Source organism: Siniperca chuatsi, linkage group LG2 (genome assembly GCF_020085105.1).
Source record: "Siniperca chuatsi isolate FFG_IHB_CAS linkage group LG2, ASM2008510v1, whole genome shotgun sequence".
Taxonomy (NCBI): domain Eukaryota; kingdom Metazoa; phylum Chordata; class Actinopteri; order Centrarchiformes; family Sinipercidae; genus Siniperca; species Siniperca chuatsi.
In genome coordinates, this window is record NC_058043.1 from 13,237,875 (window position 1) to 13,265,751 (window position 27,877).

General features: G+C 38.1%; 2 protein-coding genes across 8 annotated transcripts in view; one reads left to right on the forward strand and one right to left on the reverse strand.

Moving 5' to 3' along the window:
- Positions 1–20,421, forward strand: LOC122863921 (calcium/calmodulin-dependent 3',5'-cyclic nucleotide phosphodiesterase 1B-like). 3 transcript variants are annotated; one of them, XM_044170792.1, is made up of 15 exons: positions 1–205; positions 3,473–3,544; positions 5,518–5,631; positions 6,709–6,891; positions 7,344–7,410; positions 7,543–7,659; positions 8,039–8,179; positions 9,728–9,828; positions 11,964–12,089; positions 14,638–14,739; positions 14,923–15,043; positions 17,400–17,481; positions 18,009–18,126; positions 19,342–19,478; positions 19,920–20,421. In XM_044170792.1, exons 1-15 carry the CDS (start codon positions 129–131, stop codon positions 20,015–20,017), a joined length of 1,656 nt encoding a protein of 551 aa, XP_044026727.1. In that variant the 5' UTR covers positions 1–128; the 3' UTR covers positions 20,018–20,421. The 3 variants fall into 3 exon arrangements, with proteins under 3 accessions (XP_044026727.1, XP_044026745.1, XP_044026736.1); XM_044170810.1 differs by lacking the exon at positions 14,638–14,739; XM_044170801.1 differs by lacking the exon at positions 3,473–3,544 and having other exon boundaries at positions 2–205.
- Positions 20,422–22,321: 1,900 nt separating this feature from the next.
- Positions 22,322–27,877, reverse strand: part of LOC122863935 (protein phosphatase 1 regulatory subunit 1A-like) — a 29,990-nt gene continuing 24,434 nt past the window's right edge. For all 5 annotated transcript variants that reach the window (XM_044170834.1, XM_044170863.1, XM_044170845.1 and 2 more), the window contains 2 exons: positions 26,691–26,819; positions 22,322–24,744 (listed from right to left, as the gene is read on the reverse strand). In XM_044170834.1, the coding sequence (XP_044026769.1) occupies positions 24,665–24,744; positions 26,691–26,819 (209 nt within the window). In that variant the 3' untranslated portion in view covers positions 22,322–24,664. The remainder of the gene's footprint in view (positions 24,745–26,690; positions 26,820–27,877) is intronic.

Below are 27,877 nucleotides of genomic sequence, written 5' to 3' on the forward strand. Positions count from 1 at the left end.
ATATACACACATTCAAACTGAAAACATTCACACATGCTGGATTTATAGTAACACACAAAGGCACAAGCTCATACTGGAACTATTTCAATCACACACATGATCTTCAGCTCCATTCAGAGCCAGAGGTCATGACACCGACTTGCAAGATACACAGAACAGCTGATAGACATCTCAGTCTTGTGACATGGAGGACCACACTGGAACGGTAAGACTGCCTTTCATGGCTTATTTTTCTTACTTTGCACTTCTTGCATTAAATTACTTACAACATAAAACAATCATTATTTCTGTAAATCTGCTGGTTGGACAGTTTTCAGTAATATTCTCGGGTTGTTGTGGGCCATAAAGATGCTGAAGGGTTAGATTTGTTTATTCAGTGAATGGTGTGTTGTGCAGTGAGGTGTAACTGTATTTTCATTTGCAACATGCAGTTGTACTTTGTATGCATCTCATCAATGATAGGACTACTGATATACAGTATTTAGGATGTTATCTTTTCACATTCAGTTTAATGATTAAGAGTCTAAGAGTCTTCATCTATGCTAGCAGCTCTGTGAGGTTGGAATCAAGCACATCAGTGTTTAGAGGTAAATTCTAATGCTAGCATTATAACATGTTCACAATGAAAATGCTAACATGTTGACTTTTTGCAAGAAATGTTTACCATGTTCACCATCTTAGTTTAGCAGTTTGGCATGCTAAAGGAATTTGGTCACAAACCAAAGTATTGGACAAATACAAATTTAGACCTGATGATGGGCTTAGAGGAAAATTCAGGAGATCACCAAAGTCATTACAATCAGAAATACTTTATTGATCCCCGTAGGGAAACTCTCAATTCATCTTGAAAACAAGACTAAGAGTCTGCTCTGTGAGGCTGTAAATGCTAATGTCAGGATGCTAACATGCTTACAATGACAATAATAACATGACGATGTTTAACTAGCAGGTAAAATGTTTATTATGGTTTATGCTAACATTTGCAAATTAGCACAAAACACAAAGTACACCTGAGGCTGTCGGGAATGTAATTTGTTTGCAGGTGTTTCATCATAAACTAATGTATTGGACAAATTAACATTTTGACCTGATGATGGCGCTAGATTAAAAATGAAGAGATTATTTATCCTGAGGGGAACATGAATATGTATCCCAAATTTCATGGCAAAACATATAATATTTGTTAACACATTTCACAAAAAAACAAAAGTGTCAACCCCAGGGTGGCGCTAGAGGAAAAGTCAGTGGATCATCAAAGTCAGTAAGATTCATCCTCTGGGGATGATAAATGTTCGTACAAAATTTCATGCCAGTCCATAATAGTAGTTGAGATATTTGAGAGTTGGCCAAAGTGCTGGACTGACTGACCACCAGACCAACACTGCCCTCCCAAGAGCCACAACAAAGTCTTTGTTACTCTGTAGGATCCTTGTGACACACTGTCGATAGTCTCCAGGGACTATTTATTTGGTAAATAGTAGTTCCAATGAAAATTGTTCACAGCATACACTGTTCCAAGAGAGAGAGTTTACGTACATTGAAAGTTTAAATGTGATTTTTTTATTGCTGTCAGCACCACAAACAAAATTCCATTCACATACTTTGTATTGGGGTGGTGGCAGAATACTCAAATAAACAAAATGAACCAAAGCTATTTGCACGGCTAAATACCAGAGGAAGTGAGACAATATGCTTTTTGGAATTGGGATGAACCAACCCTTGAATAAAACCCAGATGGTTGATTGGGTGTGAGGTTCATCCCAGAGACCAGTGAAACTTGAGTTAATAAACATGGTGACCCTTTGACCATTGCATTCAGACAAAAACCCTTTGACTTGGGTAAAATCTATTTGATTCCACTGTTGGAAAAACAAAAATGACCACTCTGCGTGCCCCTCAGCACCCTCAGTCTCTCGAACATCTAGTTCCCATGCAGAGACATGAAACGTTTAGATGTGATTTATGGTGCCACAAATTCAGATTTCTCTCTCTGAAGTGTAGGGCTTGTGAGTAATAATTGGCTCAGGTCACTGAGTGGACAGAGAGAGATCAGAGGGTGTATGTTCGTCATCATCAGAGGGAAACTGAGAGGTTGACGGAGAGTGTAAAGCAAAAGGCTGGCAAGCACATAAAGGGAAGTCAGTTTTGTGTTTTTGAAGGATTCTAAGTGACACTAGATGAATTACTCTTCTGTAGTTTTTCATTTACATTTTTTATTGACATCACAGCATGAATGTGAGTCATCATTCTCTGGCATTTCTATGTGTTGATTCTCTTTCTCTTTCGACATTAAACATTTCTTTAGGCGAAAACAAAACAGCTCAAAGTGACACAGGAGATGGAGAATCATATGTCATAATGTTACTTCTCCTCATTTTTGCAATATGTTGTGCCATGTCAAAGAGCATGGGAGCATGAGACTCAGCCTGACCCAGCAGCCAAAGCAGGACAAGCAAGGAGGGAGGCGGACAGCAGGCAGGGGTTTTCCCAAGCCACGTTGTCACACAGCTCTCACAATACTCTATAAATATAGACTAGTAATGGATTTAAGACCTAGAACTGTAAAAATGATTAGGGACGACTTTGACTGTATTGTCTAATCTTGTAGGTTTGCGTGCTTTCCTTTTTTGGTGTCTCAATGGACGGAAAACTGTTGTGTTTTTGGCCAGACATTCTCTTTACTGCTCAGACATTTATTGATGTAGCAAAATATTTTGACTCTGCTGTAAATTATTGATATGATCTTAATTATGAATTGAACCTCTATGCTCTGTCACTGCAGTTATTGTATCTTGCACGAGGAAGTCTCTGTCACAATAATTATTTTCTTTTTGCATGATGAATTTTGTGGACAATCATCCACAGCTAAAGAGGCGCAGAGAAAAAAGAAGCAGCCTGTTAAAGCAGTCAATTATTTTAGCAAATTTTTTTTGCCCCTCACATTTTCTGTGCACAGCAGTATCAAGAACAGCAGTTAACCTATTGGGCTGTTGTGGGTGGCTTTCAAGGACAAGCTTTGTTTACGTATTTTGGTTAGGGTGACTCTGGTGGGTTTCAGTGAAAGACTGTGTATTTCCCTAATTTGCGGCTGCGGTGGAAAATTCTCATTTGGGATTTGAGCACACACGGCTTGAAAGTCTTGCAGTCAACACTTCATCAGTGAGTAAGGTCAACTCGCTCACACTTCACACAACGGGTGTACACATATACACAAACACTCACTCACTCCCTCACTCACTCACACACAAACAAAGACACACACACTAACACAGTTTAGTCCTGCCTAACCAATCAGAGTGAAGTGGAGTAGGTCCCCCCAGAAGTGGGTGGGAGAGTTGTTGAAACAGAAGTCTGTCTCAGGGCACACAAAGTTTGCGATGGTGGTTTGGAGAACTTTTCTGCTTACTACTCTGCAATAATTTTCCTTTTTCATCCTGTTACTGTTTTTTTATTGAACTCTGGGGTCCATTAGGGCACAGCTTGAGTGTGGAATGGCTGAACTGGTGCGAATCCGTAAGAAACGGCTGCAGATCCCCATCTCTAGGTAAGACAGGGGTTTAAGATTAGTAAAGATTCTATCACAGTTAGTTACTGCACCTACACTCTCAGCCTTTCTGTGACTGCATAAATAAGGCTGGAGGACTTTAATATGATTAATCACTGTGTGGTGCGCTAAAGCTGTCTGGATCATATTCTTATGTAGGAGTTTTCTTGTTTTGCAGCAATGGAAATATGTGAGTCAAAAATACACCCTACTACACAGTGATGAGTGATAATGCAGCAGCCCTCAGTGTATGTTTTGACACATTTTACTACTGCAGACCTTGATCACTGCCAAGCAAAGACTGAGAAGTTTATCCTTACCTTAAAAAGTATCCTTTTAAAAAGATAGTTGCCATCTTATAATTAACAGCATTTGAACACCCCAAGTGGTTGTGTGAACACTCATCTTACTCATGCTTTAGCTGTTGGAGGAAAATGTGCTGCAGAGGTGACGGGTCATGTGGTTTTGTTTTGGTTAACACATTGATGTCTTAGAGCCTGCAGAGTGTGTGTGTTGGGTGTTGTAGAATTATTTTTTTGCCAGAAATTCACACATTTCTTGTGCCATGACAGTCAATATTTACAAGTGACAATTGATAGCACTTTTATGTTGATATGAGATATGGTCTGAGGTGGATTTAAGTTTTTGTTTTCTCCTTTTTAAAAAGAAATTAAATCTACGTAGACAGATATATGTTTAAAGATTTATGCTGACAAAGCTGATACCATTCAAACTATTCTACATTGCTGTGCTGATGTGCACCTAGTAAGATTCAACAAAGTCTGAGCCAAAGGAAGAGTTGTTATTTCACTCTATAAACAAAGTTTCACGAGTGCACTTGACGAGTAATGTCCTGTAAACGTCCTGTCAGAAGCTCTTCTACTGCGAACAGTTGAAACAAAAAAGACTGTGCTATCACAAAAGATTACTTGAGATTGAAAGTGAGCGGTGGCATTCAGATGCATGCTATTTTTATGACTCAACAGCTTTTGAAAGCCCTTGCCAGCGTGATAAACACTTGAAAAGCTGTGAGCGCCTCATCCCCAGGAGTTGGCTCCACGGCGTGGCCTGGCGCAGTTTGAACACAATCATTCTGGTCATGGCACCATATGGGCAGCCCACCAAAATGTTTTACAGAAATTATCTGTGGCATAAATGTGTTATCATATCAAAAAAATCTCTCTTTAAAATGGCCACAGAGAAAATAAAATCTGATCGAAGTAGAAAGATTCCAGTTCTCTTATCAGAGCTGTATTATGCTATGAATGCTTTTGGATTTATTACTGAGATGAGATTACATTAACACACTGCAGGTGGATTACACTGTATGTGCTCCAGGCATTTGCTTTTATTACCCTGCAGGAGATTAATGCATTTCCACCAGTTCTCTATTGTAATTTGATTAAAAGTTTCAAAACCAAGAATGAGCAACATGTTCTCAAACAAGATCAGAATGTGACCAAACTCAAAAACATAATTTTTCATGGAGCCCACTTTGACAAAATGTGGATTACATAAGACCTCAACCATGGGAAGTTTTCCTCTCATGGAAAATTTGGCACTAATGATGCCCTTTTGCCATTGGCTGTCTTTGGGCAGCTTGGCATTTAAAACACTTCCAAATGAACTATCGAGGATTTCTCAACCTGTTGTTAAAGCACCTTGTTTCACTCACTCAAGACAACGACAAGTGCAGTCACTTTATAGAGTTGTGTTAAGAAGGCTTGTATCACACAAAGTCCCCATTATGTTCAAAACAACTTTTCTTCTGGAGCTATAACTTTTATTGCTGTACTCAGTGTGATTTAATGTGAAGACTTTGATGCCAACCTGCTGCAACCTCCAACCATTTTCACACCACTGTTACCTCTCGGTGATTGCTATTTTGAGCAGTTCCAGTACTTTCAAAAAGGGCACCTACCATTTTATTTAGTTGTGATCACATCCAAATCAATGATTGTGTTTCCTTCCAGGCTGAGGAGCATGATGAAGCAGCTAGAGGAGAAAGATGTGGACTTTGAAGGAATCAAAAAGAATCTGGATTTCACAGTGTCGTTACTGGAGGCAGTTTACCTCGACGGAACAAGGTAGAATATAGTTGAATGATACGATATTGAAAACAAAAGCTAACATGTTGACTTTTTTTGCTGAGTTAGATTTTTATGCCAGTAAATTAAATTATTCCTGATGATGCCCAAAAATACGCATAAAGACAAGATCAGAGCTAATATCAATCCATTACTGCATCTATGCCCACTTATCCTTCGCAGGGTGATAGGGGGCTGGAGCCTAGGGCAAGAAGTGGGGTACACCCAGGACAGGTCGCTGGTCACAGGTCTAACACATACAGACAGATAACCATTCACACCCATGGGCAATTGAGAATAAACCAATTGACTTAACCTGCATGTCTTTGGACTGTGGGAGGAAACCAGAGCACTCGGAGGAGGGGGTTGTGAGGCAATGCACCATACCGAACTAATATTCATTTTTATTTAAAAATAAAATAATGCCAAAATGCCGATACAAAGTCACAAATAGGTATTCATAGCAAAGTATAGTAGACGCACACCAAGTCACTTTTAGAATTTCAAGAAAACAGCCCCTATGCACTCTCATTGTTCTGCTGTTTAATTAATGTGATGCTAATGTGGTTACACATGTAATCACTGTAACCAGACAGGATTTGTGTCTTATGTCACAGAACGTTTTGTAGAAATTGTCATTCATATGATGATAAATATTGTCAAATGGGTAGAATCTTTCGACAGCTTCTATAAAAGTTTTAGTTTGCTTTGGTTCCAGCTCTGTATCTGAAGAGGTAACAGAGAATTGTAGAAATGTATATTTCTGTGATTATTGTTTTTTAATGTTTTATTTTCCCTTTAAAAGTCACTTGACCTCAGCAATACCACCGCTCTATGGTACTGTTTGATGATGACCTCTGGTTAACTGCCATTATACAGAGGCATGTTCCACTGAAGATGTAATAAACTACATTAAAACAAAATGACTCACTCATTCTCTTATTCACTACAACCTATATGAGTACTAGTGATTTTGGACACAACTCCTATAATGCTTTAATTCAGTAAACAAATATGCATTTTCACACCGTCTGTCTAACAATCACTGTTTGTGTGTATGTGTGTTGTCGCTCTCAGGCAGTGTCTGGAGTCTGAGGACGACCTTCAGCAGCTGCAGTCAGACGGGGTGCCTTCAGAGGTCACTGATTGGCTGGCGTCCACCTTTACTCAGAGGGTTCGACGGCCTGTACGACGCTCAGACGAGAAGCCCAAGTTCCGCAGCATTGTGCATGCAGTGCAGGCTGGGATATTTGTGGAGAGGTAAAATAACATTTTATATCTATTTCAACTTTATAAGGTTGTGATTTTTTGGACAGTTATTCAATGTGGCCTATATGATTCGTCAGGATGTTTAATACTTGTCTGTAACAATGTAGCTGCTGCAGAAAAGAACCAGTCGTACAGCTATATGTTTTATTTATGAGACTTAAATACAATAAAATAAGGAAACAATCATCTCATACTATAAAATTCCCATTGTAAATGACACAATAAAGTAGTAAGTTCATACAGTGTCATTACAATCACAGCCTCAGAAAACACAGACAACTGCACTGGGCTGTGAAACATTAGCTTCCATTTCTCCTAAAAACATCCTTCCAAAGGGGACAGGGACTTTGGAGGATTTATATAAACAGCTCCTGAGACGAGTTTGCTGCAGTATCAACATCTGAACTTTAACTGAACTTAACATAAACATTGCATTATTCCAGGATGTTCAAGAGGGCCTACACAGCAGCCATGCCAGACCAACCCGCAGCAGTCGTAAACTGCCTTAGGGTAAGCCTCCACTAATCATAAATCTCACTGTGCGTTGTGTGTTTGTGCAATAAATCGGACATCACAAAAGAGATTGTATACAAACGCTACAAGTATGCATCAATAACGCAGTCACTTTCCTCTCCTCCTCAGGATATTGACCGCTGGAGCTTTGACGTGTTTGCTCTGACCTCAGCCAGCTCTGATCACGCACTACGAACTCTGTTCTTTGAGCTGATCACCAGATATGGCCTCAACGGCCGTTTTAAGGTCTTTTAACTTTGGATTCCATTGCACAGTATATATAGTGCACTTTCCAAGCAATATGTTATCATAGAAATGCAAGAATGCTAGTGCTCTGGAAGAAAAATCTCACAGTACTACTGCCCTCGTAGACTCATAGTGAGAAATGTGTGTTGTAATTGCAGATATAATCAGGCATATGGGTTTTATTATCAGTTTGTGGTGTTTGAAGTAACAGTGGGTTGCCAAATTATGTGTGCAAATCACATGCAACATACCGTAGGCCCTGTCAATCCTTTATTAGAACATTCAGGCTGTTCTGGCTTCTATTGTTGACAGAAACTTTGTGAACCTTGGATTTTTCAACACAACTTTGACTTTAATGATTATGTAATGCACTTTGCAGATCCCCATCTCGTGCCTGACAGAGTTCCTGTCTGCACTGGAGAGAGGATACTGCAAATACAACAACCCCTACCACAGCCACGTTCATGCTGCTGATGTGACTCAGACGCTGCACTGCCTGCTGCTGCGCTCTGGACTCGTGGTACGCTGGCCTCACTTGAATACTCATCCCATTTTTAGGATAAGGCTGGTGGTTTTCTATATTGTTCCTAACTGTCAACAAATCCCACGAAAAGGCCAAAACCCATAATTAGAGGTCTGTGTCCGACAATTTCTGTAACTCTCTGAAACTGATGATTCGACATTCACGCCCACTTCACGCAGTGATTGGCCGGCTGTGCGGAGGTGAGAAAGGAGCCAGGATTTAACCTTCTCTTTTTAGCTCTCTTTTTTCATTGTTGACACAGCTATTTCTGGCACTTTTCATGTGAACAACTGAGTACAACACTATTAATGTCTTCCTGGAGAGAGGTATTATTAAATGATATCGCATCTCCCCCCTCTCTATGATGGCTGGCTTTTCACTGCACCTTCCAGTGTGGCTGTTTGGAACAACTATAAACACTTTATTTGGTCGGACAATACTCAGTACGAACTGGTTCTGTTTGAGCATAACCCAACCCTAAGTCCATCTCTCAATACTTTCAGACTACCCTAGCCTCCTACTGAAGATATAGATCTTTAACAACAGGCATCAAATGTCCATATTAAAAAAAAGGCTAAGTAATTTCAGAAAAAAGCTGGCCACTGTTATTTTAGTAAACATTACTCAACATCACGCTTTTGGGAATTATTTTAAGCCACAGATTTATACACATTTGGTGCACTAAACTAAAGCATTAAACGTACTGAAGCACATGTCACCCAGTGCAATGGTGTGGCTCATGTGTTTTTTTAACCACACTAGTGGCAGTTGTTTTTTTATCTCAACAACTATTGGATGGATTGCCACAAAATTTTGTACAGAAATTCATGTTCCCCAGAGGAATAATCCCAATGACATTGGTGAACCTGTCACATTTCTTCTACTGCCACCATGCGGTGGACATTTGTGGCTTTGATACAATGCAAATGTTTGTATTGCCATGAAAAGTGGTACTCACATTCATGTTCTCCTCAGGATGAATAATCTCTTAACTTTATAATCCATTTTCAGGCCAAAATGTTAATTTGTCCAATACATTAGTGCTTTATGATACACCTGCAAAACCAATGGCATTCCCGCCTGAGTTGTACTTTGTGTTTTGTGTTAATTAGACAACTCAGATAGTTACCATGGTAAACATTTTACCTGCTAGCTAAACATCTTCATGTCATCTTCATTGTTGTTGTTAGCATGTTAGCATTCTGACATTAGTGTTTACTGCCTCACAGAGCAGCTTGTTAATAGTTTTGGCACAGAGGAATAAGCTATATCAGGCTTTGGCTGCAGGTAATACTTGTTTCATAGGATTTGTTGATAATAAGAAAAATAAGCCTTATCCTTTAAATCCAAGTGATTCAATCTGTATTTACACATTTGGGAAGGATCTCTTGCTTGTTCTTTGACTGAATTCTCTAAATCATAACTGATATGTTGCTACTATAACATTAGTTAGTAAATTGTTATACAGTAAAGTACACAAAACTGTTACCCTCACAGTACAGTATGCTTTTATATTCATTTGTTTTGTCTCTTGTGTCTATGAAGCACTGGCTGACAGAGCTTGAGGTGATGGCATCACTATTTGCTGCAGCCATCCATGACTATGAACACACAGGGACTACAAACAACTTTCACATACACACAAAGTAAGTTCTTTTTCTGAAACATTTTTTTAATAACCCTGTCTTATAAAGCACCAGCTATATATACGCCGCATCCTGTTGTGAAAGTGTAAAATAGTAAGAGATGTCAGGGAATGTAGAAATAGCAAGGTAGTGTTTCTAAAGGCCTTTGTGCAATTTTAGAAAGAGAAAGTGAGAGAGAGAGCACTCTAAAGCAAACACATCTTCATGGAGGGAACACAGTATTTTTAGATGTCGATTTTCCACATAGGAGGGATGAAGAACGCAGTCTCCTGGCACCCATCATCATCATCATCATGCTTTATTTTGGAAATAATAATTGTCCACAATAAGAGAACATATCTTAGAAATAGAATCGAAAAGTATCTTAAAGTCATACTACACCCAGTGTCAAACACTCACCTTCTGTAGGCTTGGAAATACTAGCTGTCATAACTTTGTTGTTTTTTACTTCATAAAGAACATTGGCTGTGGTCCGCTTGAATTCATGTTAGTTACAATTGAGTCAAGTGATGACAAGTTTTCATGATGGAAAAAAAGCATCAAAAACCATAGTCCATAGAAACCTCTCAAACCACTCCTGCAGCAGAGTGCGCTCCTCCACTGTCCACCCGTATGCTCCAAATGCTCATCATTTTGCAGCTTCATATTGTGCAGCATGGGGCTCCTCAAAGCGGATAATGCTGCAGGGCTAGACTGGATGGCATTTGAAGTTTTTATGGATGTCCACAAAAAAGGAGAATGAATTCCCAAAAGAGTCAAGGTGCCAAAGTTAAAAAGCCTTTGTTATAGTGGTTTCTATGTTTTGTGACTGCATCACTTTATTTCATGGGTACTATAGTTTCCTATAATTTCCTAAAAAGGAACTGATAAGTGATTGTAAATTCATATGAATTACATGGTTGAATTAACTATGTACTATAACTATGTAATTTGGTGGTACATATTTGGTAAAAAGGAGACAGTGTTCAATTGGTACATTAACAATTAACTCATTGATTACAATTAATTGCTAGCGTAAATCTTTTATTCAGTGCACAGCAGCTCAGCTGAACTTGCAAAAAATTTTAATTTGTCTTCAGGCAAACATGCAGTTTCTCAAAAAAGAAGAAAAAAGTTTCCATTAACAAATAATGAATATACTGTATATTTATTTTGGTTTAAAAGTTCTTTCGAGGAGTAAATGACTCCTTATAAACTCAACACAAACAATTACAGTATACCGGATCTGTTAAGATGAGATCTGGAGATCACGGCTATACTAAAAGCTTTTCATTGCACATGTCCTCTATATAAATGCACGTAATAAAAAACATCACAGAAGCCATCAAACTTCCTAGAAAACATCATAGAAAAATCAGAGTAAACAAGATTCACTTCAATTACTTCTCAGGGGATGGGAAAATATTTTCAATACCTCAGAATTTAAGTACACTGTTCACTAAAATATGTGTCTCAGAACATTGTCTTTATTTTTACAATAATTACTGTCAAATTACATACTTACCAGGGCACTACCTTCCTGGGAAAGGTCTGTATTAGGAAATTACGGATCAGTAAAATAAAGTGGTACTTACGTTTTTTGTTCTACCATGAAATTTTTTCATTATTAAAAACCATTGTAACCATCATGAATTCAAGCTGACCTTGGCCACTTTCTCTGTAAAGGACGAATCTATGTTTTTACTGCCACCAAAAGACAACTTTAACACACAAGTGAATGTTGTCTTTGAATACATTTTCACAAGTGTTTTATGTTTGGTTTAACTGTGATGATTTGGCGGAAGCTTCAAATTAATCACTAATTGGAAAACTTTTCACAGTGTACTTTGTTACACATTTTAACAGTCTAATAAAGTAGATTATGCAAATGAGTGGACACAGGATGCCTGATTGAGAAATTAGTTAATTAACTTGCTATACTGAGTCATTTATACCTACATGGTGCCAGTTTTTATCACATCCCACTCCCTCTTCAGCACTTTTAAATTAATCATTGCAGACCTACAGTCATTGTGCTTAAATTACTCCCCTGAGGACTCTCTTTTTATCTCAATGCCGCCTCCTACCACTACAGAATTGTACGACTACACTTGCATCATACTCACACTCTTGCTTTTCCACTGTCTGTCTGCCAGGTCAGAGTTTGCTTTGGTCTACAATGATCGGTCAGTACAGGAAAGCCATCACCTGAGTGCAGCATTTCGCCTGCTGCAGGACGACCAAATGAACATCTTCATTAATTTGACGAGAGAGGAATGGATGTAAGACGACAACTATTTTACCTTTAAAATTGTGTTGCTTATTGTTGTTTCAGTTAGAGACGCTTACGTCACGGAACTGACCATTTATCGAAAATAGTTACACAGATTTGGCAGAAAAGGCTCTGCTGTTTGAGAGAGCTCTCAAAGAATCCGAGCAGAGCAGCCCCCTGATGAACACATAAACACAATCTTAGTTAGATCAAAAATACCAAATACTTGGCGCATGAGGAGGAGGTTGCAGTGCTCTGAGAGAGCTGCGTGAGAGTATCAGTGGAGTAGTAGCAAGAAGGTTATAATGGCTTTAATGCATTAATACAATTGGACGTGACTAGTCAGCTGACAGCCACACAGCTGTGAATAAGCCAGTGATTGTGAGGCATGAATGAAACAGCTGGTGACAATGAGCTAAAGCAAGCCCGACTTCAGTGCTCTGTCTGAACTAAGGCAAGCTTCATTTACTATTAACTAAATAAAGAGTTTCTTGAGAACTGGTTATACATTCAGGGTGGATACATTAGCCATCACAGATTAAAGGGCAAATCAAAAACACTCAAACACTGAATGTTTTAATTCTCATCATGTTTTGTGCAGTTAATTGTCGTTCGTTTATCTTGTTCCTGTTGATAAGTGGTTAAATGAAGTGAACATGACAAGATGTTGAGACATTTTTCAACACAATGACAATGAAGTTTTGCTGGCCATCTAAAACAGTAAGCATCCTTACAATCAAGAGTAAAGGTTTCATTATGATTCTGTGTTTTGCACCAACGATCAAACTGTTACAGAGAGATTACACAGATACTAAAATTAACTCAATAGACCACGATGCATTTTGATGCATTTTGAAGCATTTTGAACAAATGGCATAACGATCTCTTTTTCTGGGAAAAACCCTTCTGCTCTCCACCTACATAACTACACAGCTGAATGTAATGACTTTCAATCAAAGGCCATTCTGAAAACTCACATGGAAATAGATGAGAAATGCTGGGCAACAACCTCTCAAGGGTTGTACAACAAAAAAGTAACATTTTCTGCTGTGAGATATTTGACAAAATCAGAGAACATATTATTTTCAAAGGATAAAGCAATATTTTATATTTTTCTCTTTCAGCAAATCCAATGAAAAGACAAAAAACAATAATGTATTGATCCTACTACTAACAAGTATTGTCTGTGCCAAAGTCTGATATAGCTTATTCCTTTGTGTAATTGACCAAAAACTGTTAAAAACACATTAATAAGCCACACTGTTAATCTGGATTCCTTAATCACCACGAACACGGGCACTGTACTTTATTTTGAGTCAGTCCCACATACAACATTCTGCTGCCGTAAATACTTACTAGTGCGTATTAATCTGCAGCTGAGAAAGGTTCCTAACAAATACACTATTTATTCCTGTTTTTGTAATTTCTGCTAAAAGCTACAGTGCCCATGTTCCTTCAGTACCATGAACAGGGGTACTGTAGTTTATTTTGAATCCCATATACATCGTCCTGCTGGTGTACTGTTAACACTCACGAGAGCACCAAATGTGTATTAATCCTCAAAATAGTTCCCAACAGTACAGTTGTGTACATTTCACTAAAAACTACAGTGCCCAACTTATTAACCTTTTATAAAATTTAAACTATACATTTGTGACCCATTTTTAAAGATTTAAGAATGGGTTTGGGGCTGAGTGTCACAAACAGGGTGCGGAAGTTGGAAATTATTGTCAGTTTAGGTCTTTTCATGAGCTCGCTTGACAACAAGAAACATATAGAATAATGTCAGCCTTATAAATATTTGAGTGGTGTAATTGTGTCGGTGGACTTAAAATGGCTATGGGCTACATATTGACAGAAAGGGAACAGAAGGGGACAAAGAACCCATGAGGGCAGTTGTCTGTCCAGCATGAATTCTTAAATGAGACTTTGAGTCCTTTCCAGCTCCAAGGCTGCTCCTCCAGCCGACCCTGACCTCTGACCTCTTAAGATAAAATTTCTCTTTTAGGAATCAATAAAGGATCATGTTCCTCTTAATGACTCATTGACTCATCTGTGTACTTCCTTTCATTATAGTAACATTCAGAAATGTGGGCAGTGAGCTAAAATGATTTTAATCATTTACTTTAACAATGTCATATGTAATGTACATAAACAATTAAAGTAAAAAAGCCACCAAGGCTAATCGTTATTGACTGAGATGTTAAACTAAATATTGAAACAGTCCATTTCTGCACTGGAACACGGTTTTTGATGAGAAAATATTCAGTTACAATACTTTTTTTTTTTCATGGAGGCTGACGCTTCATATATCACAGATACAGTATGTGACTGTGTTATTCATGGAGGAGCTCTGCAGATGTCATCAAAGAGAAACACCAGCAGCATACTGTAATAGGCTTTTCTAGCAGTCAGTGTTACCATGGGAACAAGAAGATCCAACAAAGAAATTTAAAGAGGTTACAACCCCATTGAGTCTTCCTGCCTGCCGTTTTTACTCCACATAGTTCATTCCCATAATCATCAGGTCAACTAGTAAACTGTGTGTCTGTTTACAGGGAGCTGCGATCGCTTGTTATAGAGATGGTGCTGTCCACAGACATGTCCTCTCACCTACTCCAAGTCAAAGCGATGAAAGCCTGTGTACAACAACAAGAACGGTAACGCTAATGGACTGTGCTGTTGTTGACGCTGTGCTGCATAATCAAGAGGTCATAAAATGAATGTTCCGAGCAGATTCAGCTGACAGAGAGGCAGACCGGCAAATTAGTGTCACGCTGGCTGGTGTCAAGTCTGCTTTTTTAGACATGTCTAAACTGAGTGCATCATGCTTTCTCCAACAGGATTGACAAGCCCAAAGCACTGTCTCTGTTACTGCACACGGCTGACATAAGCCATCCATCCAAGCCCTGGGCACTGCACTCTCGCTGGACCAAAGCCCTGATGGAGGAGTTTTTCAGGCAGGTAGGAACTCTTATAGACCTGAACTGACAGTGTGACTGTTTCTCTTCTCTTCTCTTCTCCTCTTCTTAGTTCAAGCATTAGTATTATCACACTTCACACTTATTGTGCAGTAACATGGTCAAACACAACAGAAAATAAGTGAATGCTACATTGCACAATGCCGCCGTGTAGAACTAGTTTAACACAGACAACGGTAAATTATTGAGCAATTGTTGCAATGAATTCATCATCTGTGCTTTTGACCTCAGAAAGTAGTAAAAGCCATTTAAATATGATGTTAGATGTATTTATTTACACAAGAAATGGAGTAGCTAACCATAAGACTTACTTTGCCTTTAAAATATTTGGTATTGACAGTGAGAGCTATCCATCCTGTTTTTATGTGTGGTTAGGTATTGTAAGTTGGTTTATTAAGGATTCTACTGCTTAATTTCCAGCAATAGGTATGTTTGTTTGCTTGTCCAACTTTATGTAGATGTAATTCCATGTAATTGTGATGATGAAAAGATTCAGATTACTGTCATAGAGGACTAAGACAATAACTAAAACAAGAAAATACTCACATTTTAAAAGCTAGAATCAGAAAAGATTTTACTTTGCTTAAAAAATTAATTAAATGATTAACTGATTATCATAATTGCTGCCAATAATTGTTTTAATTGATTCATTGTTTCAGCTGTACTGGAAAAAAAGCATAATTTCAACCATCATGTAGGGATATAAATTTAACAGTAAATATGACTTAACAGTTATATAAATAGATATAACAGAAAAAAGAGGGGGTGATATTATGTAAAGCTATCTTTCGTACTAGAAAGACTTTTGAGTTATTGTGTTGTTTTTGTCTCAGTGTTTTTTGTTAGTATTGTCAAGTTCTAACTGTGAGTATGGATGTCAGATCTTGTGTAAGATTTCCACTGAAGTACTGTAAAGAGAAATATTCCCTTCACATACTCTCAGATCATTTCTACTCTGTTCTCTGCCGTTCTTTCATGTCCTACCTACTTCTATTCTTATCGGATTGGGTTTGATCTGTTATTATCTTAGCATGATTGATGAGTCAAAAGGTTGGATGCCTGAAAACAGCTCAACAGTTTTGTTAATGACTCATCAGAGTCTAAGAGAGAGAGTGGGAAACCTTCAAAGAGGTTTATTACGTCAGAGCTAAAGAAAACTACATAAATAGCACCTCAGGTATGAAGCAGAGACAGTCAGAGTGAGGAACGTCTCTTTGAAAAGTTTATTGAACATGTACTTTGGTGGTTGAAGCCACATTAGCTCTTGCAAGCTCAGATTTTACACAAGTTTTAAGTTTGGAAAAAAAACAACTGAGAATCGATTGAGCCAGATATGTAGTGATCTTGTTGAAATGGTAATTTTGTCTTTCAAAACTCCCAAACTGGGCCTTTTTGCAAGTTATTAACAATAGTACTCACCTCAAGGTCCATTTAGTAGCTGTTTTGGAGCTTTCAAGAATCTAAACATGATCTTCATCAGCAGATGGAGTTCTCATGGAATTAAATGTTTTTACTACTTACATAATTTTAAGCCAACATGGATGAGAAGTCTTTAAAAAGCTTTTTGGCTATTTGAAAATCTAGAGCTTGATGACAACTCCAACTACTGATAAGGATCAATTGAAAGCTCCAGAACAGCTACTAAATGGACCTTGAGGTGAGATTAGACCAGGTGTTATAGATATCAAATGAAGCATGATTCTGCAACTCCCCTGATATTTACTTCAAAGCTGATTTTGGTTTATTTAATACATTTGGCAACATTTTCAGAACTGTTGGCATGATTTTTCAGAACAATGCCAGCTCAGCAAGAGATGCTACCATCTAATCAGGTGTAGGAAGTGTTCATGTTGATGTCTGCGTTACTGTAAGAAGAAAACTGTCAATCATGCATTCTTACAACCCCCTTAAAATGCCATTATTTTCAAGCAAATGCCTACTGAGCCTTGCCAGATGGCAATGAGAGAATTGGCTGCTATTGTAAATCTGGTACTTTGACTGAGTGGATTTCCAGTATATGCAAGAATAAGTTGCTATGTGCTGTCATCCTCTTTCCTCTATTTTCACTGCCTGGAAGAATATAGAATAGAGGAGGTGTTGGGCAGCCCCACTCGCTTTGAGAATAAGATTTGAGAAACCTCTTTCTGAAAAGGCTCTTTAATGTTTGTTGTGTTACCTTAGAAAACAAAAGCACTTGTATGGTATTCTTTGAACGATCCGAAAGCCCCAGGTGGCGAATGTTCAAGTCAGTGAGTCAAATAACCTTTAAAAAGTTAGTTTCAGGCAATGTGTGGGTTGCCCTTTAAGATATCTTCTCTCTCTCTTTCTATCTTTGTGAGGGTGATAGAGAGGCGGAGCTCGGCCTGCCCTTCTCTCCTCTGTGTGATCGAAAAAGCACCCTGGTAGCCGAGTCCCAGATTGGTACGTCTCACAAAACACTTTCCAAAACCGGTTTCTTTCATTCAGTCCTCTTCTCACTGATATCCTGTAAAATTTCAATCCACACTTCTGTTTGGTGAAGTCATGAAACTGCTGTGAAGCAACAAATATACAGGTGTTCCCACATAAATACATAAGAAGCGTTTATACACACCAACTAAAAAGCACCACTCATAACAGCAAATTCTTCTTTTTTTCTTTTCCCAGACACAACAAGCCAGGCAGTGACATGCTTTATGCTTATTTTTTAACCAGTCATCACTGCAGTATATGACATCTTACATCTTATAAGATACGATCTCTTGTAAAGCACTTTGAATTGCATTTGATTTGTTTGAAAGGTGCTATGTAAATAAAGTTTGATTGATTGATTTTTATTTAAATCACTGAATTACATTTGAATTTCTTTACTGCTGTAAAAAAACAACAACAACAAAACCCCCCACATTTTTACAGCTCTGAAACATTTTATTTTCACATGCTAATACGGCCGACATTTGCTCTTGCAGGTTTCATAGACTTCATTGTGTATCCTACATTCTCTCTGCTGACGGACATGGCTGAAAAGATTGTTATTCCGTTGGTGGAGGAGAACCCAGGTCCACCAGACCCCTGTAACAGACACAGGTAACACACTGTGCAACATTTTTTGGTTGGACATTTTTAGCATAAAGACTAGAAACCATGGACGTATTGAGAAAGCTGGATATGGCAGCGTCACTCGCCCTTGCTACCATTTTGTTCCAGTGGCCACTCGTGGTATTGCAACGAAAAACTTCCTGCAGCCCAAATAGCATTGTCTCCAGAGACCACCATTATAAAAGAGACGTCTGTAAAACTGTTGACAGAACTTTGAACAAGGTCAATTATTACGCTTTGCAATATCAATGTAAAGTCTATGGGCTGGGTGGAGAGGTGCAGACAGGGCTTGACAGAAGAAACACCTCCATATTGTGCAGCCCACTGCACAATATGGAGGCAAACCTGTAAACTAAAAAACTTATTTGGCTAATGCGCTTGACAAGCATTTTTCATTTAAATGAATGGGCACCATCTTGGTTTCCAGTTCTCATAATACATCCTTGCTGGACACAGGGGGGAAACAGCTAGCCTGGCTCTGTCCAAAGTTTTAAAAAATCCGCCAATCAGTGCCTCTAAAGCTCACTAATAAACGCGTTACAACTCATTGGTTCTATCTGTACAAAGACTTAAGTGTAAAAACGGCAAGGTGCGGTTTTACAGGAGGTCATGGCCGTACTATAGTATTTCTTGGCCAGGGGCTGAGACTTCCTGGTAAGCATGTTTTATTACCTTTGGACAGAGCAGGGCTAGCTGTGTTACCCTGCTTCCAGTCTTTATGCTTAGCTATGCTAACCAGCTGGTGGGTGTGGTTTTTTCTTGCATGTGCACAATGGACAACACATCAAAAAAATCAGGCAACTGAAGTCCCAAAGCCAAACTATCTAATATTGCTTTTCTCTGCCTACTCATGGTGGGGTTTACTGTTAGCTAACACTCCATGTGGCATCACCTTAGCTGTACATGATTGGTGGAACAAATGACAATCAATAAAACAACCAATCAGAGCCATAGAACAGTCCTGCCTTCTCATTCAGTGGCCTTTTTTACAGGTATTGATCTTATCATCTAACTCTCAGCAAGAGAGCAACTATGCACGTTTCCCAAAACTATTCCTTTAAGAGACATTTAAATCTTGTTGTTGAATGTTATAGAGAAACTAACAATTATCTAAATTTTAAAAAAAGACAGAGAGAAAGAAAAGTGAGGAGAAAAACTGGTGGGGGGGAGTATTGCTATGACAGCACTGTTATTTCTCAATAGTAATCTCTGGAAGGAGAGCTCCAGAGGTCTGCAGTGGAGTCTCGCCCATATCACAGCTGAGCTGGTGAGCTTCCGCTCCACTTGGACACGACACACCGAAGACAACAAGCTCAAATGGAAGGAAAGTGGCTCCAACGGTATGACATATATTCATTCATTCATGTTATGAATGTACTGTGTGCTCTGTGTAAAGTCACAAATCTATGTTAAGGTAAAATATTGACGATTGACCTACTAATTTAATTTATATACCTAATTTATTATTGTATTGATAGTCACAGCAGGGCTTACCAAATAACAATTGTGAGACATGGCTCTACTTCAGAATTAAAATGATCACCTATGAATAGTTTGACAACCTTGGCTAACACAGAATAAAATATCTTTTTTTCTAGATGTGTGATTTGGCAGGGACAAAGCCACTTTGCTCCATAAATGTGCTCAGTCTCCCTGATTTGATTTGTTATCTACATTCATTTTACAGTGATCTCATGAGGAGATTAACAGATACAGATGTTGTTTCCCTTTCAGCTTAACAAAATTTTCCAATGCCTCTTCCAATCTTCTATATCCTCCAGGATTTTCAGACCCCAGTGAAACAAAAGAGCAGAGATCAAGACAAGAGGAGCTGTCAGAAAAATCCCTGCAAGATCCCACTACAGATACAAAACCATAGACAGGACTTCATTTATGATATGTGCTTCTTTTCATAGAATATCTACAAAGATTAACTTAGGTTAATATTGTCACTGTAACAAAACCACAATGCCTTCTTATACCATGACTGAGGGAGTCAGAGGAGGAAGGGGTGGAGGAGGAGGGAGGGGTGGTTTAAGGTTAACATCATCTTCCCAAGGTAAGATGCAGTGTATTCACAGAAATGTCCTCATGTCTTATTTTAAGTGCTGTATACTATGATAATTTAAATGCAAAGTGTACATGCTGGCCATGTTATACAGTATAGTGCATGTTATTAATTTAATTTGCCACCTAAACACTTGTAAGGAACATTTTACATTTTAATAGTTTGAACTGTACACAAATCATTTAACCATGCAATAAACATAGAAAATATGTAAATGTTTTTTGGTAAGTTTGGTATTGATTTCATTATAAGGGTGGCCTTGTTGTAGTGGGATATTGTGCCTTGTTTTTAATTAAAACATTTAAAGGATTCAACTGCAATCAAAGATCATAATTTTTGATTGAATGGAGGCTGCCTTCCTTGCATCATTTTACAGCACATTCAGTGGCTTATTCGGCAAACCAATGACTGTACAAGTCAATGATGTTCTGCACAAAGCCTAGTGCTAATTTTTACTTAAAAGGCCAACTTAAGGGATATCTCCACCCTTTACTAATATGTAATCCCTTTTTAAAACCCACCTGCAGTCGTTTAAGTAGTTTCTGTTTGATATAAGAAGTGATGTTTGTAGCACATACAGTAAATTATTGTGCTGTTTGGATCTATTCAGTCTGATTTAGTGGACAATCTCATTATAATACAAATAGTAGTTACTGTATATTGCTCTTTGAGTTAGAAAGTCGAGCTTACTTGTTAAAGAAGCTGTCCTATCAGGCAATGTGTATCCATCCAAAGCCAAAGTGTCCTGTCCTGTTAAAGTACAGAGGAGTCTGCATCTTAACCAAAGTTGACCACCACATCAACCACATGGCTAATATATAAATATACAATTTTAATATAGCCCCAACACTTTAGTTACTTTAAAAACACTTTTAGAAATGTACTGAAAATATAACAGAACAGTTAGTGGCTCTCCAGAAATTTAGCATTGGACTTGCAAAATGGTCAAAATAGATGTAGCAGAGGCCAAGATATCATGACCTTTAGTCCTTATTAAGTTCCAAATCCATCCAAAACCTTGATCCCATACTTCCCATAATGCAACTTAAAATCCTCTTTTTACTTGCACAGTAAAAACTGTTAAAGTCAAGCTGCCTCATGCCTGTTAGACCAAAGATTTCAGTTCTCTGCTCTCCCAGCTGGAGGGGCTATAGTGCAAAGGGAGAGAATTGGCTCCGGGGTTGCCCAGAGGGTTCAGCTTCAAACCCAATTTCTTATTTTAACAATTGTCAGTTAAGCAGTTTGAAATAGCATCTTCAGTTTTCTTCATTTTAGGACAACAGTAAGGACAAATTAAGTCATTCTACATTGAAGTCAACTGGGTAGCTATATAAATGCAATATACAAAACAGTAAAAAACACCAATCTTGTCACTTTACTCATGCACATATTGTGTATGAGGTATTTGCAGCATTTCTGTACAAAGGCAAAATAATCATATTTACTGTATGATATTCTACATTTTTTAAGGTGTAGATTCCTTCCTCAAGCCAATTTAAAAGTTATGATCAGTGTGAGTGTCTCTCACCCTGACTGACACCTTGAATCGATTAAAACTGCAACTTTGGGCTTTTAGTCTCAAGGGATCCTGCAACACATCCACCTGAAGTGATGACTGCAACATACATACACAGCAAAACTTTGCAATAGAAGTGATCAATCCCACTCAGGTCTCACTCAACTATACAGACTCACATGTAGCTTAAATTGCTGCAGTGTTACAAATTTATTTGTGAAAACCAGTCCTGTGTATGAAAAATGTATGTGTTTTTATGCTCCCGGCTCTGAGTACATTGAATTATTTATTGGCAGAGTGCCTATTTTTGGCATATAGTCAAAGTCAACCTCTACTAAACACATGACTAGTGGTCCAATGATGTCAGACAGTTTAAGTTTAACTTAACTTTTCGGAGATTTTCCCCTAACATACCTCTTTTTTGACATTTTAATGGGAAAGCAGATCCTGGTTTACGTGTGCTTTGGGCATTCAAGATCTCTAAAAATAGTTGAGAGCAGACATCACGCTGACTCTGATTGTCAAACATACTTTTAACTTGACTGGATGCAAAATTCATAGACTGTGCCTGGGTAAGTGCGAAATAAAAACAGCCAATCACCAATTTAAACATTTTATTGTATCAAACAAATTTAGATTACAGATGTAATCATCAATCAATTCAAGTAAAATTGGAACAAAACTCTGCAGATTTAATTCATGTAAAGTACACTATTACCATTCAAAAACAGAACAAACATTACATGGTCCATAAATACACTGCAGAGGAAAAAACAAACGCTTGCACAGGAATGTTTAACTGTCTTTCTTGTTCATTGTGGACATAGTGGTCATTGTTGGCAGCTGGGAAATAAACTGCTTATACTGTGGCGGATTAATCTGCTAAAGTGACATCAATACTAGGGTGGCTTTAGTTTTCTGCTTCAGTTTGTTTTATACATGTCAAGTATAATGTGAAGGTTATGGAAGGATTGTCACATAATGTACATAATAATGCCACTTCAGTGATACAAATAACAGATGAAATGACACATTTAAGAGTGTGGTGATGACTTTGTCCTTGTTTCATACAAAACTAGAATGAAAAGGGAAAGTACATTTTCTGTCCGGTATTTAAAATGTTTGGTTTGCTGTTTAAATTAGTTCAGTTACAAAATGAAGCACAGTAAAGACCTTCTTAGAATAAAAGTGACGGCCAGTGCCATGCAGGAAGGTGTTTTGTGACCAGGATTTAGATTTCCAAAAAAGCATTCAAGTGTCAAAAATGAGGATGCAATTTGCTCACTGGAGGTTCTTTGTTAATTCAAATTATGTAAATGCCTCTGCAGACACAACCCTGCTTCTCAACAAGGGATTTACAACCACACAGTTTGGCTGGTAAAAGTCTGATTATTAGTGTATTACTGTAACAAGACATGCTATCATTGTTGTTAATTGGGATATTACCAGTAATTAATTCCTTGCCGTTACTTTGAAGTCCAACTGAAATCACATTTGGTCATCCCTTTTTGCAGTCAAAAATATCAGCATGTTTGTTTAAATGTATTAATAGCTTTTTTTTATTATTAAAAGAAAGAAAAAAGGTCTTTGTGGAAATATCAGAAATGCTCCTTTTCCTCGTAGCAGCTGGTTGATTGACAGCAGCTAGTAGACTGAACCAGAGACAAAGTAAGCAAACTTACATTGTTGCCTACATGTAATGTGCACACAGCGTGTTGTTAGTGGTATTGAAGACTAAAGACAACACCAGCATCTAGCCGGACCAAAATTACATTTGCAGGTATTTTTACATGCTGTGTATGTGCTGCAGCTGAGCAGCTAATTAGCTATCTAGTTCTTTCCCCTGGTTAATGTTTGTTTGGTCGCTCGTTCAACAAGTTAAGGTGCAGGACAAGACGTGTGTTCATGTTTGTAAGTTGGATAAAAAGGAGACTTTAGCAGGAAAACTAATGTGGGTTGTTGTTCAAAGTCTGTGGCTCTTGTGTAGTTTATGTAAATATGATTTAAAATGAAGCAATTTGATTGGCTATGGAAACAGGGTCTCCATATGTCTAGATAAATTAATGCAACTGTAGGGGGTGCCATCACAAAACGAATTAAATATAAAATATAAATTTCCTCCTTTTGGTTTGTAATTTTTTCTCAAAGGTGAACACAGGACAAGAGATTTACAGAGCAGATGTGTATGCAACTAATGATTCATTTCATTAATAATAGTTGCTGATTAATTTTCGATTGATCAACCAATTGATTATTTGACTAATCGCTGCAGCTCTATATGCTGGAGAAAAAAAACATGCATTTCAATTTCAGTTGGATATTTGTAGATATCCAATCCAGTAGTGTAAACACATGTAAATACATTTTTATTTAAACTGTCAGTCAACCCAGATGTGCTATCCACTAATTTGAGATTCAGCATCTAACTCACTGGGACTAAATGATGGCATTTGAATTTGAAAGTGATAGTTTCTGTCCCAGTTATTAATGAGGTATAAATACATTTTTATTGCTTTGACATGGAACAATAATTGCAGAGGTCATGGCACATATTTAATGATAAAAATGTTCTAAAAGGAGTGCAGATAGAATATTTGTTGCCTTTGAACATTAAAGGGGACATTTATGATAATAATTGTGTGACTGAGACAGGAAAAGACTCCCAGTCTGGTTCATACATACAGTAAGATAGTTTTAGTTTAGTGTAGGGGAAGGCTATAGAAAACAAATATATTATAATTAAATAATTTGCTCTTTTACACAGGATTTTTGACACAAACTGATGTAGAAACCTTTGTTCTTGTCCTCGGGCTTGTAACTAAGGCCTGACTGTAGAGGAACATACATGCCTCTAAAAAGTGGATCTACAGACACAATCTTCTGTCATTGTGCTGGGCTGGCTGAGCAGACTGAGCAGCATTGTTGTTGTACAGAAGACTGCTTTATTTCTCTTTCTCCAGGCTGCATTTCTTTGTCTTCTCCTCTGCCGGCTGACTGGCACTGGATGCTGCTGCTTTTGTGTCTGCAAAATATAGACAGAGACATAAAAGACTGAGAGACCATACGAGAGAGAGAAGAGGCTGACTCTAGGGAATTTAATGGACTCTTGCAGCTAAACAATAAATAAATATTTGGTAACACTTTTTATTAATCCAATGTAGAGATGGTTGTTTCTTCATATGAAGTTTTCTGTTGCTTTGTGTTCAACTTCATAGAAATAAAGGTCATTATATACATTATTCCATTTGGCTTTGCAGTATGAGCTGGAGGTGGAGAGTTAGACAGGAAGCCAGGTAGAAGTTCTGTATTTCACTTACACTTTTGCCTTTTGTATTTTCTGATATCAGATGAGACATCAGGGTAGACGAAATCTTTTAACAAGGCTTTTTCCTTGTCCTGCTTCTGTGTAGCCGCACAAAAGAAGATGCTTCTGTCTGAGCCTTAGGCTCTGGTCGCTCGATAGCTTATGAAATTCATAACACCTTATAGCTTTTCATCCAGTATGGTTAGAGCAATTATGAACAATTGGCATTTCATTCAACCCCTCAACCAAACAGTGATTGTATAATCATAGCTTTCAACCGTAACTAGGCACGGCAGGCCTGTCAAGCTTTAGTTGTCTTAAGATGCCAAAGTGGTGTGCATGGGGCTTAAATAAGAGTGATAAATGACATTTAACAGTGTGTTTTTGCTCTAACATAAGCTGAAATTGTTAGCATGTCCAGCTAAGTATCTTTCTACTGTTAGTTACTGCCACGGTCAAGGAGCACATCATTAATTAACAAAATTATTATGTAGGGATGCAGAAAAAGCTGGTCCAGAATGCTACTATATTAGAATTTAGGCTAATTTAGAGGTTAATGGCTCTGCCCTGCTTTTTATCTAATTTGACTCCAGCAACTCCATCCAAACTCATTAATAGTTGTTCATTTTGTCTTTTTGTAAAAGTAAAACATGGAAACATTCAAAAGTCAGTTGAAAATGAGTTTTTTTGGCCCTGATCCCAATCCGGGGCCTTTAACATTGGGTATCTGCCAATTCCAAGTCCAATCCGATACTTATAGCCTATTTACCTATATGTTGAGAGTAGACTACTAAATTTGGCAAACCTTATTCATGAGCAACTTGATCCAAATACTGAAGGTCCTGGTTCGGCTGAAGCGTACAGACTAGTTAATAAACTGAAATGAAAAGAATTAAAGACTGACTGGGAGGATGTGACTCCTGAAATTGAAGTGACACGATCCGCTAGAGAGAATCACTCTGTTGGAGTTGTTTGAATTACAAAAACACTTGCGATTGTGCAGTGGTGTTACAGAGGGGAGCTTCTTCCCTCAGAAATTATCTTTGCACAGGTGTGTCTTTGCGTGAATTTGTTCCCAATCTTGTCTTTCCATTGTCTTTACAGCCAACTGCGCTGCCTCTAAAATTAGCTTAGGCTCTGGTGTCTAAACACACAGTAAGACATCATAATTCATAATGAAGGTTTATAATAACTCTTATGCCTGTGTTTTATATACACACACACTTTAAGTGGCTTCACACAAAGTGTTAACCAGTATTTTGTTGCAACAAACTAAATTTCCTTGATTACTAGGTCCACGTAGGTCAATGATAGAGGTAAAGAAAGAAATATAGAAAGACATTAAGAAAGAAACAAACAAAATCTACAGTAATGACAGAACACCCACAGTATCAGCTCAACCCCATCAGCCCCCCAAACACATTTTTCCACTTTCGTATGGAGCTGCCTCCCAGGGTATTTCAGCCACAGCGGCGCTCTGTGAAGTGTGGATCAAAGCCACTTCACAGATTATTTGTTGACAAGCCATGATTACACGACACCAAGCCAAGCCTGTTGACCTGTTTAACATATCTAAATAAACCCTGCCTAGTAAATGGATGATGAAGAGTCCCAAGGGGAAAGGAATGGCTATGTATCCGTGGCTCTTTTGACTCTTAATGTACCTGCTTGTGCGTTGTTTTGTTGCCATGAGGGATCTGCTACATTGGCAACACTGGAGCAATCCTCTTTCTCCTTGGAGAGGGGGCACTCGAGTCCACCTGCAGCTTCTAACAGACTCTCTCTGGAGAACTCTGCAGGAGGCAGAGAGAGAAATGGAGGACGAGATGAAGGTGAAGAAAAGTGATATAATTAACCACACAGAGAAAAAACAAATACCTATTCCATCAAACAGCAGTGTGGATAAAATGCTCTGGTCCTACCTTTTTTTTAAATTGTGTTTCATCTCACCTCATCTCGTCAATCAATGCTACCTGACATTTACAGTTGCATGTTATTTAGTCATGCTGATTGAATTCAATAGGCTGATCTTTAAGTGAAGCCAACCTCAACTGGACCGGTGTAAATGGTCATCGATTTGTTTCCCCTAGTTTCCTCTTTGCTCCTTTCATCTGGAGTGAGAACTTAATTTGCAGCTCCTCCATAACATGTGAACAATCCATAAAAAACACAGTTACCTTGTTACATTGGAGTTTGTTTTTCCCCCCAAGCTTTTTACACCCCCAAAAAACATGTTTGTCCCAGTGAATTAAAATGAAAATAGATAACAATATTTTAATTATTTTGGTACTTCAGAAAAGCAGCCCTGTCCTCTCATGATGCATTAGTGCTGGGCAATTACTGAATGTGCAGTATGTGCTGTACTCTTTGACATCTACTCACCTGCTATTAAAGTGAATTATATGACCTTAGCTAAAAAGCTGACCTCTGTTTTTTCTCATCAGATGTGAAGTATTTGGCATAGGAAGGAGACGGTATCTGCCAAGGTGGCACTTTGGTGCGTGTTTTCATTAAAGGAATAGTTCAGTTATTCACTTTACTGCAGAGAGTTAAATGAGAAGGTCGATACCACTCTAATGTCTGTAGTCTAAATTTACTCTAAATATAGCCAGCAGCCGATTAGCTTAGCTCAGCATAAAGACTGGAAAAAGGGGGAAACAGCTAGCCTGGCTCTGTCCATTTGTAACAAAAATTACAATTTGCTGTTTTACTGTGGACTTCTCCCAGCCCATTACCTCCTTGTAACACTTGAGCTGTCATTTTTACACTTTGGTTTTTGTTCACATTAAACAAATGAGACATTGTGTTAAATTGTGAGCTTGCTAGGTGTTCATAGGTGTATTTTGTTATC